Source organism: Salvia hispanica, chromosome 3 (genome assembly GCF_023119035.1).
Source record: "Salvia hispanica cultivar TCC Black 2014 chromosome 3, UniMelb_Shisp_WGS_1.0, whole genome shotgun sequence".
Classification (NCBI taxonomy): domain Eukaryota; kingdom Viridiplantae; phylum Streptophyta; class Magnoliopsida; order Lamiales; family Lamiaceae; genus Salvia; species Salvia hispanica.
The window spans coordinates 34,367,951-34,382,733 of record NC_062967.1 but is presented as its reverse complement, the minus strand read 5'-3'; the positions used below and the strand labels follow the sequence as shown (position 1 = coordinate 34,382,733).

Below are 14,783 nucleotides of genomic sequence, written 5' to 3'. Positions count from 1 at the left end.
TGGTTTAATTTTCTGTTTTGGCACTTTCTTCTTGTCTTTGTTGCAAACTTTGACTTTAATTAGTGTAGAAAAATAGTTACAAGCTTTAATATAAGATGAATTATGAATAAAAGTCATGCATGCGAGCGAGCATACGGCGACGTCGTATGAATAAAGAGGTGAAGTGGAAGAAGCGTAATGGCTTAAGGAATCGTGAGCCACGTTCGATCCACTTTAGGGGATCCCACGTATACATATTCAAGCTATACTAATCTCAATGATACTACCATTGTCATATGTTGTGTTATCATTAGTAACTATGTAATTTCACATTAATAAGGTGTATAATGCGTTCATCTTTGTGCAAACACGACATGTCAATCATATTGGCATATTTGTAAGTAACAACGGTTATAGAAATAAAGTCTTTCAATACTAATCATATTGGCCTCTTTGTAAGTAACAATGACTATAGAAATAACGTCTTTCAATACCAGTATACGAAGACACCAACGTTATTGGCATATTTAATTTTAAATTGAAACGCGCCAATGACATTGAATTATCTAAGTTGTCATTTCATAACATCATCTTTTAAATTTCTATATCAAATAGTTAAAAACAATGGCATCCATTGACTCCAAAGGACATAACATAAATTTAAATCAAAAAAATAAAATTAAAACTGAAATTGAAGGCTAATGACCAGAAAAAATAACAAGAATTTTATCAAAATGAAGGGTAATTACACCATACATACAACAATGTTTCATCAATATTTCAAATTAGTACAAAAAATTTTAAGTTCAGCATATATCATACAAAAAGTTTGATTAGTGTTTCAAATTAGTTAATTCCGTCAAATAACACTAACACCGTTAACTTTTTCTTATTTTTCATGCTTCACTCCACTCCACCGCCAAGCGAATCATCCATATTCTCGAATGCAGATTATTCAGCGTCCTTGTGTTCTAATCAAAGAGATGGATAGTCGAGTTAGCTACTGTTGTATAACACATTTATAATATATGGCAACATCAAAAGATAATGAATATAAAAATTGAACGGGAAAAGGAAATCCCTCAACAAAGAAGTAAACTAAAGAATAATGATTAGCTGAATATCCAGGAGAGTTACCACATGAGAAAGAAAAGGAATCGAAGATTGTATTTCCGGCAACTCACTATCATCATCGGGCTCAAATTTCATGCTTTTAATCCGTTGCTGCGCTCTCAGCCACCTCAACTACAACAAATAATTAATCATCTTCAAACAAGCATTAAAAATGGGAGAAATGTAGCAAATAGTGATCTCACTTCTTCCATAAGAAGAAATTTTTTACTGCGCCGGCGTTGAACATTGTCTTGGATCTCCTGCAGCTGCATAACAAAATCTTGAACAGTCTCTTGCCCTTCTATAATGCATAAATTGTTGCACACAAATAATCAATGTCATTTACAAGACAGAACAACTGATTAAGCATGAAACACTAATTCAAACAGAAGCTTTCATGCTGTAAAGAAACACTAATTTTTGGAGTGAAGCATGAAAAATAAGAAAAAGTTAATGGTGGTAGTGTTATTTGACGGAATGTATTAATTTGAAACACTAATCAAACTTTTTGTATGATATATGCTAACTTAAAACTTTTTGTACTAATTTGAAACATTGATAAACATTTTGTAAGTATGGTGTAATCACCCCTTAAAATGATACCGAAACTGAATCGCGACAAGTAATCGGAAAAAACTGGAGCTGGAGCGAAGGGCAAGTCGCCGTCGCCAGAGCTCCTTTCTGTCAAGAACAGCGCCCATGTTACGAACGCTACTAACCTGATAACAGAGGACGTGCTGACGCCTACCTCGGCGGAGGATCTGCGCGAAGAGGAACCGAAGACAGCACCTGAGGAGGAGGCGCCGGTGGGGAGACAGCTCCGGCCAAGGGACCAGCTGAAGCCGCCGGAACGTCTCCATGACTACGTCGCCAAGTAGGGAGGACGACAACAAGGAGTAGATAGTATTTTATTTTATTTATTTTATTGAACTTACTTATTTTTGTTTTCCTTTTATTTTTGCTGAACTATTTTAATTGAGCGTTTTATAAGCTCCGTCGGGTTTTCTTTGTTGGCTCTTTCCCGATGTAGGTTTAGGTCGAACCAACCCTAGGGTCCTTAGAGGTTATAAATAGGGCTTTCATTAATTTCGTTCCTCAATTAATGAAGAATTATTTGCCCAAGTTATCTGCGCAATACAACAACCCTATTTTAACTGCCGACGGAGGGAGCCTTCGCGCCAGTCGAGAGAGAGAACCGCCGACCCTTTGTGGAGGGCGCCGGAATTGTCTGTGTTTCGTACGTAACCAAACACGTGTTCTTCGTTAGGGGAAGGAGATACCTAACAACTGGTGCATGCATTCTTGAACTCATGGATACCAACAACGAATTGAGACGTTCAACGTTACCGCCTCTGACCGGCGATAACACACAACCGATTGGGGGAAACAGCGAATCTGGCGGCCCTCCACGACCGCCGCCACGCAGCGACCGAAATCCGGGGAAGCAGCCGATGGGAGAAGGGCCGTCCAGCGACCCGATCTCGCTAGGGTTTGACAAGATTTTAGCTAAGTTTGATTAATTGGAATTTCGTATGGACAATCTGGAGAATTTCTCCAGTAGTCCAGGAATCAGACTCGATGGATGGTGATTACAATTTTGATGACCGGGAGTACGAGGAGCATCGCGGAGTCGGTTTCTGACGCCATAACACAAACCCTAACTTCCGCCAGTTCGGGGGGACGTGGCAGCAAACCCCCGGATCGTGTTCGACGAGGCGCACTTCCGACCAGAGGTGACCGCCGGCGCGACGCAGACTATGATATACGTCGCCCTTCAGCGTGGGACCCGCCAGCCACGCGGCAACGCTGTGAACGTGATTTGCGGCGCCCTTCTTGTTGGGACCCGCCTCGTAACCGGCGCTATGGTAATCGTTTTCAGAGGGAGGATAATAACAGTGGGGTCAAGATGCGGGCCCCACACTTTGATGGTAAGGATGCTACTAATTGGATCTTGAGGGTGGAGTATTACTTTGACCATATGGATATACCGGAGGAGGACAGACTCCATTATGCGGTGATGCTTTTTGACCCGCCAACGAATGAATGGATTTTTAATTATCGCAACAACAACTGGTTTGTCACATGGCCAGAATTCGTGAAGGATGTACGTCACAGGTTCGATCCACAGAGTTTTCGAAATTATATAGGCCCTTTGGCCAAATTAGTACAAACTGGCACGGTGGAGGAGTATCATGACGTGTTCGAGAAGTATTTAAATCGTGTTGAAGGGCTTTCTAACTATGCCCTTATCCCGATTTTCATTGAAGGCCTGAAGCAACCGATCCAGGAGAAGGTCGAACTCCAACAACCACAATCGCTGGCTGAGGCGATGGCACTGGCATTGAAACTAGCAGCCAGGAGCAGCGAGAGCAGTACAGACCGCGTCGTCACAGCGACGGGCGTGGCAACCTCGTGAGTCGAGGCAGCAACCCAGAATAGGGACGCCTCAGCCCCCAATTGTGCAGTAGAACTCTTCCCGGGGAAGGGCGAGTCACGAGCAAGGGAGCACGAAGGTAGTACTGATCCTGGTTTCCAATGCAGAAAAGTCGGAACGGTCTCGCAAGGGATTATGCTGGCATTGCCCGGAAAAATACGTCCCGGGACATGTGTGCGCAGTAAAACTGCTATGTTATATAGGCGAGGAGGATGATTACGATGATGGGGTGCAGCTGCCGGTGCAACAACTTGACGAGCAGATTATTACAGCCGATATTTCCCACTTGCACTCCCTTAACGCCAATAGTAGATCGCGACCGTTTCAGGTTTTGGGTGTTGTCGATGCCAAGGAAGTTAACATCTTGATCGATACAGGGAGTTCACACGATTTCCTCCACCCCAGAGTGGCGGAGCGCTTACGGCTGCCTCTGACACCGATTCACCCGTTTCGCGTTTATGTGGGTAATGGTGCTTCACTTACTTGTTCTCATGTTTCCAAGAAGACGCTGTTAACGATACAAGGAACACAATTTTCGGTGGACCTACATATTCTCGATATCCATGGTCCGGACATTATTCTAGGAATGGCTTGGTTGGAGTCATTGGGGAAAATCAATGCTGATTTCGTAGGTAAGACGCTGGAGTTTATGCAAGACGATACGAGGGTTATAGTGCGTGGGAATCTACCGAACCCTCGACAGATATCTCTTCATTCATTGGCCATGATCGCATCCTATTCGCAGGCACATGAATTTTATGAATTAATACCGCTGGAGACCGACACTATGACCGGATCGTTGATGACTGTGGAGACCGACCTGCCCGTAGATGTGGCAGATCCGATCCGTCAGGTGCTGCTGCAGCACCAAAGCGTCTTCGAGCTTCCGGTCGGGATGCCGCCGCAACGACCGTTCAACCACCGCATTCACCTCTTGCCAAACTCTAAGCCGGTGAACGTGAGGCCTTATCGTTATCCGTACTTCCAGAAGTCAGAAATCGAGCGTCAGGTACAGGAGATGCTAGAACATGGGATTATTCAGCGGAGCCACAACCCATTCTCTTCACCAGTCTTGCTAATCCGAAAGAAGGACGGGACGTTCCGTTTTTGTATTGATTACAGAGCCGGCAATGGTACTGGACCATTTCCCCATTCCTACAGCGGACGAATTGTTTGATGAGCTTGACAAAGCAGTTTTCTTTACTAAATTGGATTTACGCTCGGGATATCACCAGATCAGAATGCACGAAGGGGACATATTTAAGACGGCCTTCCGCACACATGACGGCCACTTCGAGTTTTTGGTGATGCCTTTCGGGCTGACGAATGCCCCCTCAACTTTCCAGGCGGCAATGAATAGCATATTCCAGCCCCTTCTCCGTAAATTCGTTATTGTATTCTTTGATGACATCCTGGTGTATAGCCCGACGATGGAATCTCACTGTGGAGGAGGTTTTATCCATGCTGCAGAGTCACCAATTTTTCGTGAAATTGTCTAAGTGTACGTTCGGTAGCACAACGGTGGAGTATCTCGGTCATCTAATTTCGGCAGGCTTATTACGGGGAGACAGACCCAACAAAGATTGAGGCCATGACTGCCTGGCCTTTGCCCAAAACGGTGAAACAGCTGCGGGGCTTCTTAGGTTTAACTTGCTAAAGAAGGATTCTTTCAGTTGGTCTAACTCGGCCGATGAGGCCTTCTCGACCTTGAAGACGGCAATGACAACGGCCCCGGTATTGAGTTTACCTGATTTTAACAAACCTTTTTGTGTGGAGACAGACGCGTCCGATGTTGGTATAGGTGCAGTGTTGATTCAGGACGCCCACCCAATTGCTTTTTTCAGTCGGAAGTTGGGTCCGAGGCGTCGCATAGCCTCGACTTATCATAAAGAACTTTATGCGATTGTAGAAGCAGTGCAGAAATGGAGGCAGTACCTTCTTGGGAGGGAGTTCGTTATTCGTAGTGACCAAAAGAGTTTAAAGGAGCTGCTCCAACAGGTGGTACAGACACCGGAACAACACTTCTATGTTCGCAAATTGATGGGGTATAAATTTCGCATAGAATATAAGGAAGGAGTATTGAATAAAGTTGCAGATGCCTTGTCCCGAAGGGAGGAACCAGCGGGTCTGCCTCTGGCATTCGCGGACGAGGCTGAATGAGCGGTCCTGGCCGAGGCCGAGGCGACCGCCGTGGCTCTTACGGCAGTGGCTCGCCCGGTTCCCCGCTTGTTGGATGTACTTCAGGAGGAAACTGCTGCGCGGCCTGGGTCGCGAAAATTAGTAAGGGCGAGACTCCGCCACATTTCTCGCTCTCTGACGGGCTGATATATTTCAATCGGCGGGTGTTGGTCAGTGCGTCGTTGCCAATGAAGACCCTCCTACTCGAAGAACATCATTCCTCACCAATGGCGGGTCATCCGGGCCATGACAGAACGTTTAGGCTTTTGGCGGCGGGTTTTTACAGGCCTAAGATGCAGAAGGATGTTCGTAAATTTGTGGATGCTTGTGTGGTCTGCCAATCGACTAAATATTCTACGCAGAAGCCGGCTGGTCTTCTACAACCATTGCCAGTGCCATCGCAGGTGTGGGACGATGTCTCGATGGACTTTGTTACCGGTTTGCCGCAGTCACGGGGGTACACGACAATTATGGTGGTGGTGGATAGGCTATCGAAGTACGCGCATTTCGCCGCGCTGCCCACCCGATTTGACGCCATGCGGGTCGCTCATATGTTCGTTAATATAGTGGTGCGTCATCATGGTTTCCCGAAGACACTGGTGTCCGATCGTGATTTTGTCTTCTTGAATGCGGTTTGGGAGGAAATATTGCGCCTTAGCAGCACGAAGCTCAATTTTACTACTGCATATCACCCGCAGTCAGATGGTCAGACCGAGATCCGCAACAAAGGTCTTGAACAATACTTGCGACCTTTTACTGCCGATCGACCGTCAGTCTGGTCAAATTTTCTCCCTTGGGCTGAATTGGCGTTGAATTGCTTCCATCATGCTGCCTTGGGAACGTCACCTTTTCGTGCTCTATATGGGCGGGAGCCGCCGCTTCTAGTCGCGTCGCCGCCATCGGCCAAGACTCCACCGAACGTCGCTGATCTGATTCGGGAAAGAGGGGCCTTGCTTGTGGACTTACGGAAGAATTTGGAGGGTGCACAACAACGCATGAGTGCTTCGGCAAACCGCCATCGGCGGCATCTGGAGTTTGAGGTCGGGGACTTTGTGTGGTTAAAATTGCAGCTGTATCGGCAACACTCGGTGGCCAAACCCATTTCAGCCAAGTTGGCGAAGAGGTTTTCTGGACCGTTCGAGATCTTGCAGCGAATTGGTCCGGTCGCATATAGGTTGCGTTTGCCGGAGGGGAGTAGGATCCATAATGTCTTCCATGTGAGTTTGTTACGCGCTTTTGTGAAAGGGGATGAGTCACGGGACCTACCGTCCACGTTCATGGGAAATCGACCGATCGTGCATCCGGTGGTAGTCTTGGACTCCCAGACAATGTGGTATAAGGGCGCGGCTGTTGAGCTTGTGCTGGTCAGGTGGTCAGATGGGTCGGAGTCGTCGTCGTGGGAGTCGTTGTCGGAGGTGCGCAGGCGCTTTCCTGATCTTCCCCTTGAGGACAAGGGGGTTGCTAAGGAGGGGGGAGTTGTTACGAACGCTACTAACCCGATAACAGAGGACGTGCAGGCGCCTACCTCGGCGGAGGATCTGCGCGAAGAGGAACCGAAGACAGCACCTGAGGAGGAGGCGCCGGTGGGGAGACAGCTCCGGCCAAGGGACCAGCTGAAGCCGCCGGAACGTCTCCATGACTACGTCGCCAAGTAGGGAGGACGACAGCAAGGAGTAGATAGTATTTTATTTTATTTATTTTATTGAACTTACGTATTTTTGTTTTCCTTTTATTTTTGCTGAACTATTTTAATTGAGCGTTTTATAGGCTACGTCGGGTTTTCTTTGTTGGTTCTTTTCCGATGTAGGTTTAGGTCGAACCAACCCTAGGATCCTTAGAGGTTATAAATAGGGCTTTCATTAATTTCGTTCCTCAATTAATGAAGAATTATTTGCCCAAGTTATCTGCGCAATACAACAACCCTATTTTAACTGCCGACGGAGGGAGCCTTCGCGCCAGTCGAAGAGAGAGAACCGCCGACCCTTTGTGGAGGGCGCCGGAATTGTCTGTGTTTCGTACGTAACCAAACGCTTGTTCTTCGTTAGGGGAAGGAGATACCTAACAGCCGACCAATTTCTCCCATAAATCATAAACCCTACATTTTCACTCAATCTTCACTGAAATATATCCAATGCCTGATTGATTAATACTCCATTTCACAGCATTTTGAAGACTGATTCTCACACTTTGACCATTGACGTTATTATTTCATGTTTTGACGGATGGAACAAAGTAAAGATCGGTTTTTTCGTTTGAATTCCTACTCCTGTTGTCTTCGCCTCGCCTCGCCTCAATCTAGTGAAATTGGAGGTATGATGGCATCGAATCGTTTCAAATTGAGCGTCTCTTAATTTTCCATATTCCGTGCTGGATTAATTTTGAATTTTCATCCTTATGCCGTTGCCATCAACTGTTTTACTAGCTGAAGCTTTTTATGGTGTTTTATTTTTCAATTAGGGATAGCAACAGAAGAAACAAATTAGGAGTTGAATTATTTGTTGATTACTGCAAGATTCAGTTAGGGGAAGATGTCTGCAATCTATGATAACTGGGAGAGGCTGGTGGCTGCTGCTGTGAAGAAACAGCAGATATGGGAACTCTGCCATCGATCTTCTAGCACCCTCTCCGATGATTCGTATCTGTCTTCTTCCTTTGGTGATCTGAGCTTTGAAATTTCAAGATCACACAAGCTGGTTCTTGTCTCACAGTTTTGCCCTGCTTTTGATGTCGAAGATGTAGCCTTGGCTTCTGTGAAGTTGCTTGGGGCCGGAACCTTTGGAAGTGCGTATGTAGCTATAGTCGATCATCAGCCAAGATTTCTGGTGAAGAGGCTCGAGTCGGAGGGTATCTCTGAACTGGATTTCAGGCGGAGCATGGAGATTCTTGGAGGTGTTAGGCACGAAAATGTGGTCGCGTTAAGAGCTTATTATTCTTCGAAGAATGAAAGGCTTATGCTGTATGATTATTACAGTAACGGAAGTGTGCATTCGTTGTTACATGGTATGTTAAAACTCCATAGGCTTGTTCCTTATTGAAGAATAGCACTATTGGACTTCAATTTTTTGTTGTATTTGCTTTTTAGTTTTGGTGCTGCATTGAGTGAATTTATTGTGCTTACATGTTTAGTTTGCTTACATGTTTAGTTTGCTGTGTGTAGCGCTCTCCTCTTCTGAATGTGGTTATTGTTAGTTAATCATTTTCTAGTTCAGTTTTTATCAAGTTGGCTCGATTTATTCTCTGTTTCTTGTGTTTTGTTCCAGAGCATCCTCCTTTTTTTCTTAGTTGAAGTTTTATCGAGTTAGTTTGATTTGTTCTATGTTCCTTGTGTCTCGTATCTTATATATCGTATCATGTTTCACAGGCCAAACGGCAAATGTAGACTGGGAAACCAGAGTAAAAATTGCCGTTGGTGCAGCGAGGGGCATTGCTGAAATACGCAAAGAACTTGGTGGGATGCTTGTCCATGGAAACATTAAGGCATCAAATATTATTCTCAATCAACAACTATACGGCTGTGTATCAGATTTCGTCTTGTCAAACATGACGAAAACTAGACTCAAACCAACTGCATCAGATGTGTATAGCTTTGGAATTCTGCTACTCGAGCTTCTAACAAGAAAGGATCCTGCAGCTGTTAACCTAGTCAAGCTGGTTAAATCAGTTAAAACTAACTAGAGGGCTGCTAACGTTTTCGATCCCGACCTCTTGAAGCATCCTTCCATTAGTGAACAGATGATTAAAATGCTGCAAATAGGAATTAGATGTGTGGCTAATTCAGCAAAGAGGAGACCTAAAATATCTGAAGTGGTGGAGATGTTGGCGGATATAGGCATATCGAACCGAGTGAGCCGCTCTTTGAACTCAACGAGCTGGGAAGGAAAACTTGTATTTCTTGAGGATGTTAATGTAGATCCCGTATGTGGGATCGAGAATTTACTGGAGGCTTCTGCTGCTGAGGTGCTTGGGAAAGGATCATTCGGGAATAGTTACAGGGCAATACTCGACAATGGAAGTGTAGTTGTGGTGAAGAGATGTAAAGATGTGAATCCAACATTCAAGGATTTTCAGAAGCATGTGGAGTTATTTGGAAGAATGAATCACACGAATATCGGTAGATTAAAGGCTTTTTACTATGCAAGATATGAAAAGCTTTTGTTGTATGATTATTACACTCAAGGCTGCATATCTTCACTACATGGTAAGTTGAATCTAGTTTTGACAAAAATTAAAATGTAATGTTGTATTTGAATGTGTTTATTCTGATTTTGTAGGGATAAGAGGTGATGACTGGGTAACCAGAGTCAAGATTGCTCTTGGAGCAGCAAGAGGTATCGCTCACGTCCACGGACAAGATCAGGATCTTGTGCTCGGAAATATAAAATCCTCCAATATTTTACTCAATGACCAAAATCATGCCATTGTGGCCTTTGATGCTGGATTGGCAAATCTGATAAGTCCCGAGAGGCTGCCACGTGTACTAGATTCGGTCTACTGTGCCCCAGAAGTAAAAAACGCAGGGAGAGTGTCACAGGCTTCTGATGTTTATAGCTTTGGAGTTGTGCTGCTTGAACTTTTTTACGGAGAATCATCTCAAGATTTCACTGCCTGAGCTGGTTCGATCTTTTCATCGTACTCATGAATGGCCTGAGGCTGGTGGATGTTGCTTGTCTGAGGTACGGAGACGAGCAGGCGCTGACACAAGTGTTGCAGATGGCAGCGGGTTGTGTTGGCACAGTCGTGGAATGTAGGCCTACGATATTTGAAGTAGTGAAGGTGTTGGAGGAAATTGAATGCTCATCTGTTCAATCAGGATTGGAATCCTTATTGGAGAATCTATTGCCCATGCTATCACCATAATCCATGGGGTATTTCCTTTGATTTTCTTTTATCCGCTTCACGATTCTTTTTTCGGTGAATCTGTTGCTCATGGTACAGAGTTACCGGACATGAGGAACTCCGGATAGAAGAACGGCCATCGAGACTCCAAAAGAGAGCTGAAGGAGTTGATAACAGAGTTTGATTCAAAGAAGAGAATTAAGAATTCTAAAAGGTCTGTAAATGTTTACAGTTGTATTTATAAGTATCTGTTGGAGACTAAACAAACATGAGGACTCATTCAAAAGATTAGTATGCTACAAGAGAGCGTCCATTTAGTCCCTAAACCTCACACCAATTGGTCTCACAACTGATGTAGGACATTGAGTCCCTATCTGTGATAATGATCTTTGTCGTTTGTGATAATGATATTTATTGTTTGTCGTTAAAGTCACAATACTTTTTATCGTTAATTGGCGTCGAACAATTACAGTGACAGTGATCTTTGTCGATAGTGTGACTTTGATATAAAATTAAAATCCATGTCATAATTAATTTCACTCTCACCATTCATTAAAATTCAAAATATGGAATAAAAAAATAAGATCTCTGTCTCTCTATACAAAGAGAATCATTTGACTTTGCTTATAAATGAGATCCCATATCATACTACATTCACAATTTTATGAAACTAAACATAATAACTATGCTAAGAATGAGGGATCCCATATCATAGTTCCTACATACACAATTTTATGAAAATAAACATAATGCCTATGCTTATAAAATGAGGTATATGGAAGAGGGCATGATTGATCTTGAATGCACTGCTCCTCCTCATCCCATTCCATTTCCAGAATCTGCAAAAATAAGATCCCAAAATAAGCAGCATGACATCAGAGATGTCTACGATTTCAAACACTTTTTCATTATATTTCTCCTTTATTTTAACAATTATATATTAAAGTCCTTTTAAAATTAGTATATTTTATTTAACTGAAGATAATATTTTTTCATGCATTTGAAAAAATAAAAAACAATAATAAATTGTTACCATGTTAAAGCAGAATCCTGTTAAAGAGCAACAACACACTGCTTCTCCACCCTGCTCTCCTCATCATTTAACCACGCCGGAAACTCCACCATTTCCTCGTTAAACGGAGAGCTCACAATATCCTCCTGAAGGCATCTCCACGCTATTTGAGGCGCTTGAGGTGGCGATTCTCTCTCTCTCATGATTGGTTGCTTGAGAAGGCTGAGGACGTAAGCCCTTGATATATAGGGCTCCTCCACGTCATCGTTCTCCTCTTTTTTATAGAATGATCTCTTCATTTGATCTCTCTTGATTACAGATAGCTACAATGACACGAAACAGAAATTGAAATTGAAATAAGGCGGTGAATTTTTTTTATGAAAAAAAAATTAATAATTATTAATAATACTATTATTTTATAAAAATATTTGATTATAGATAATTAAGAATGAGGGAATGAAACTAACAAAAGGAGGCTTCTCAGTAAGAGGCATAGGGGAGAGGACACCATCAATCTTGAAGCATTGGTCCTCGTCATGCCATTCCATGAGTGGAATCTGCAAAATAAGATCCCAAAAATTAAAAAACACATGAGTGTGTGTGTGTTTTTTTAATAAAATATTTGTAGTCACAACTATGTATATAGAGATAATTGAACTGATATATAAGTTTCACCGAGTTAATATACTATCGGATGATTTTGAGATAAAATCCTTACCTTCTCCATCTTTTGAGACTCATTACGCTCGCGAAGCTGGACTAGCCACATGCCTTGTAATAGTTGTGCGATCATAAGGTTGCTTCGATTGTCAATGTTCGGGTAGACTTCTCCCTCAGTGGCTCTCGTGAGATTTCTAGCCCTTCTTACTACATCTTCCTCCTATATAAAAAAAATATATAAGTACCAAACTTCTGAGAGAAAATATATAGTACAACTTTGTTTATGTATACAAATTTATTAAAAATAGTATTATACAAATAACTTAGAAATTCTAGTGAATCCCTAAAATTAAAATACGTGTGTGTGTGTGTGTGTGTGTGAGAGAGAGAGAGAGAGGTGCATACATCTTCACTGGAATTGGATCCTGATGCCATTTCCTTGAAGAAAGTGAGCTATTTGAGAGAGAAGAGGCAAAGAAGAATGAAGATAGCAGTTGAGACAGAGAGAGATGAGTGAAATGTATGTAGGTTGAGAGGGTATTTATAGATGCGGCATTTGCCAAATATAAGAAACTTTAATTATGATGGAAAAAGCATCTTCTCATAAAAAAATGTCAAACAATTCTCTTTCGGAAAAGACAGGGATCTTATTTATTTCAGATTTTATTATTTGGTGAAAGTTTGTTTAAAGTAATTATGACCCTAAGAGTCAAACGATTCTCTTTACGAGAATGCTGAAAGTGTATTTAATTATGACCTAATATAAACAAAGCTTCTTTTATTTACACGGTGAAACTCTTATTATGTAGCTTACGATAGTTGTTGTATGTAAGTCGTTGTGTTGTTGTTATAGAGACGATCTTTGTTGTTAGTTTATGGTTAAAAACAAAACGTTAATCTAATGATATATTCTTTATTTGGTAAAATAATAATACGTATTTAAATTAAACTACGCTTTTTCATGGCAAAACTCTTATTTTCGTAATTTACAACTATATTTATCATATGTCGGTCGTTGCACAGTAATTATCACTATGATCTTTGTCTTTAGTTGACATTTGTCAAATATACAATAAACACAGGTACGTTTTGAAATTAAGTGTGAAATTTAATATTTGGTAATAGAATAATTCTATAACTTGCAACGATCTTTGTCGTCTTTTGGCCGTTGAACAATATCGTTTGTGGCAATGATCTTTGTCGTTAGTTGACAATCATATTTATTATTTGTCGACAAAGTTACAACAATTCTTGTCGTTAGTTGGTAGTTAACAATTATTGCCTCAACGATCTTTATTTCTTGTCGTTAAAATCAATTTTATATTAAATTTAAAAATCAAATGTTAAATTGATTTTTTGATGAAAGTGAAATTAGATATAAAGTTAAAATAACTTGCTTCTTGAGAGGTCAGGGTTTTGCACGCGTGTCGTAGGCGCGTGTCCCTTCCTATTCAACAAGATTTATAAGTTCTCACTTTCCAAAATACTATTAATTAGTATATGGTAAGTTAGGGTGTCGAACCCACGAGGAACGGTAGCATCCGTTATGTATTTCCACACTTAGAAGGGTTTGGCGATGCCGCCACGCTCTAAATTGGGGGTGGAAATACATAACGGATGCTACCGTTCCTCGTGGGTTCGACACCCTAACTTACCATATACTAATTAATAGTATTTTGGAAAGTGGGAACTTATAAATCTTGTTGAATAGGAAGGGACACGCGCCTACGACACGCGTGCAAAACCCTGACCTCTCAAATGGCGCCGTTGCCGGGGAACGGTGTTGTTATCTTGTTATGTTTTTTCTACATTTATTGTATATAGTTTTTGACTTGTTTTTTGTTGTTTTTTCCTTTTCTCTTTATTTTATTTTAGTTTATGAGCAGGTCCTCTTCTCAAGGTTGTTGTTCGATATTGGAATTTACAAGACGACGAAGAGGCTGCGTGAGGAAGCTGGATTGAGAAGATAAGCAGGGCAGTTCATCTAATTGTTCAGTTCAACATACTGCCCAGCTTGTCTAGTCAAAGAGTTTGGTGAAAACTGATGAGGAAATCAATTCAAGAGCTAATGATGAGAGTGGTGCGGCATTAAAGGGCAGCATGGATCATTTCACAGATCCATACAATTTTGGATGGCATGATCACTCCAATTTTGTATGGACCAATCCGAACCAACAATGTCAAGATACACCACCACAAGTATATCACCAAGCTTTCCAAGGGTCAGATGAAAATCATGTTTATTGGCCTCCGGATCAAAGTGGTTTCCCTCCGTGTTTCCAGCCACAAGAATTCGGCCAATATCAATCAAATCATTCGCCAATGCCGTCCAAGTGCTTAGAAGAAATGATGGAGGATCTAATCACATCCCAACAACTCATGCAAAACAATTTGCAAGCCAATTACAATGTGGTGCATGAGTTGCAAGACGAACAATATGAGCAAATGATTAGTCTTGATCATCTTGCATGTCAAATGACACAATTGGCGACTTCCATCAATGATATGCGTGGGAATGGTGGAGGAATTCCGGCTCAAGTGCAACCACCAAGGAATGAGACCTTTAATCAA

At 42.2% G+C, this 14,783-nt stretch overlaps 2 protein-coding genes across 3 annotated transcripts; one reads left to right on the top strand and one right to left on the bottom strand.

Annotated features, from left to right (window-relative positions):
• The first annotated feature begins 7,684 nt into the window (after window positions 1-7,684).
• LOC125211891 (probable inactive receptor kinase At4g23740) lies at window positions 7,685-10,313 on the top strand. Of its 2 annotated transcripts, none has more exons than XM_048111851.1 (4): window positions 7,685-8,014; window positions 8,162-8,704; window positions 9,066-9,902; window positions 9,976-10,313. In XM_048111851.1, the coding sequence occupies exons 2-3, from the start codon at window positions 8,233-8,235 to the stop codon at window positions 9,377-9,379; spliced, it is 786 nt and encodes a 261-aa protein (XP_047967808.1). In that variant the 5' UTR covers window positions 7,685-8,014; window positions 8,162-8,232; the 3' UTR covers window positions 9,380-9,902; window positions 9,976-10,313. The 2 variants fall into 2 exon arrangements, with proteins under 2 accessions (XP_047967808.1, XP_047967807.1); XM_048111850.1 differs by having other exon boundaries at window positions 7,688-8,014.
• A 794-nt stretch (window positions 10,314-11,107) lies between these two features.
• On the bottom strand, window positions 11,108-12,722 carry LOC125216933. The gene is made up of 5 exons (XM_048118724.1): window positions 12,618-12,722; window positions 12,271-12,432; window positions 12,020-12,109; window positions 11,574-11,875; window positions 11,108-11,379 (listed from the first exon to the last, which is right to left on the bottom strand). The coding sequence occupies exons 1-4, from the start codon at window positions 12,645-12,647 to the stop codon at window positions 11,594-11,596; spliced, it is 564 nt and encodes a 187-aa protein (XP_047974681.1). The 5' UTR covers window positions 12,648-12,722; the 3' UTR covers window positions 11,108-11,379; window positions 11,574-11,593.
• Between the last annotated feature and the right edge of the window lie 2,061 nt (window positions 12,723-14,783).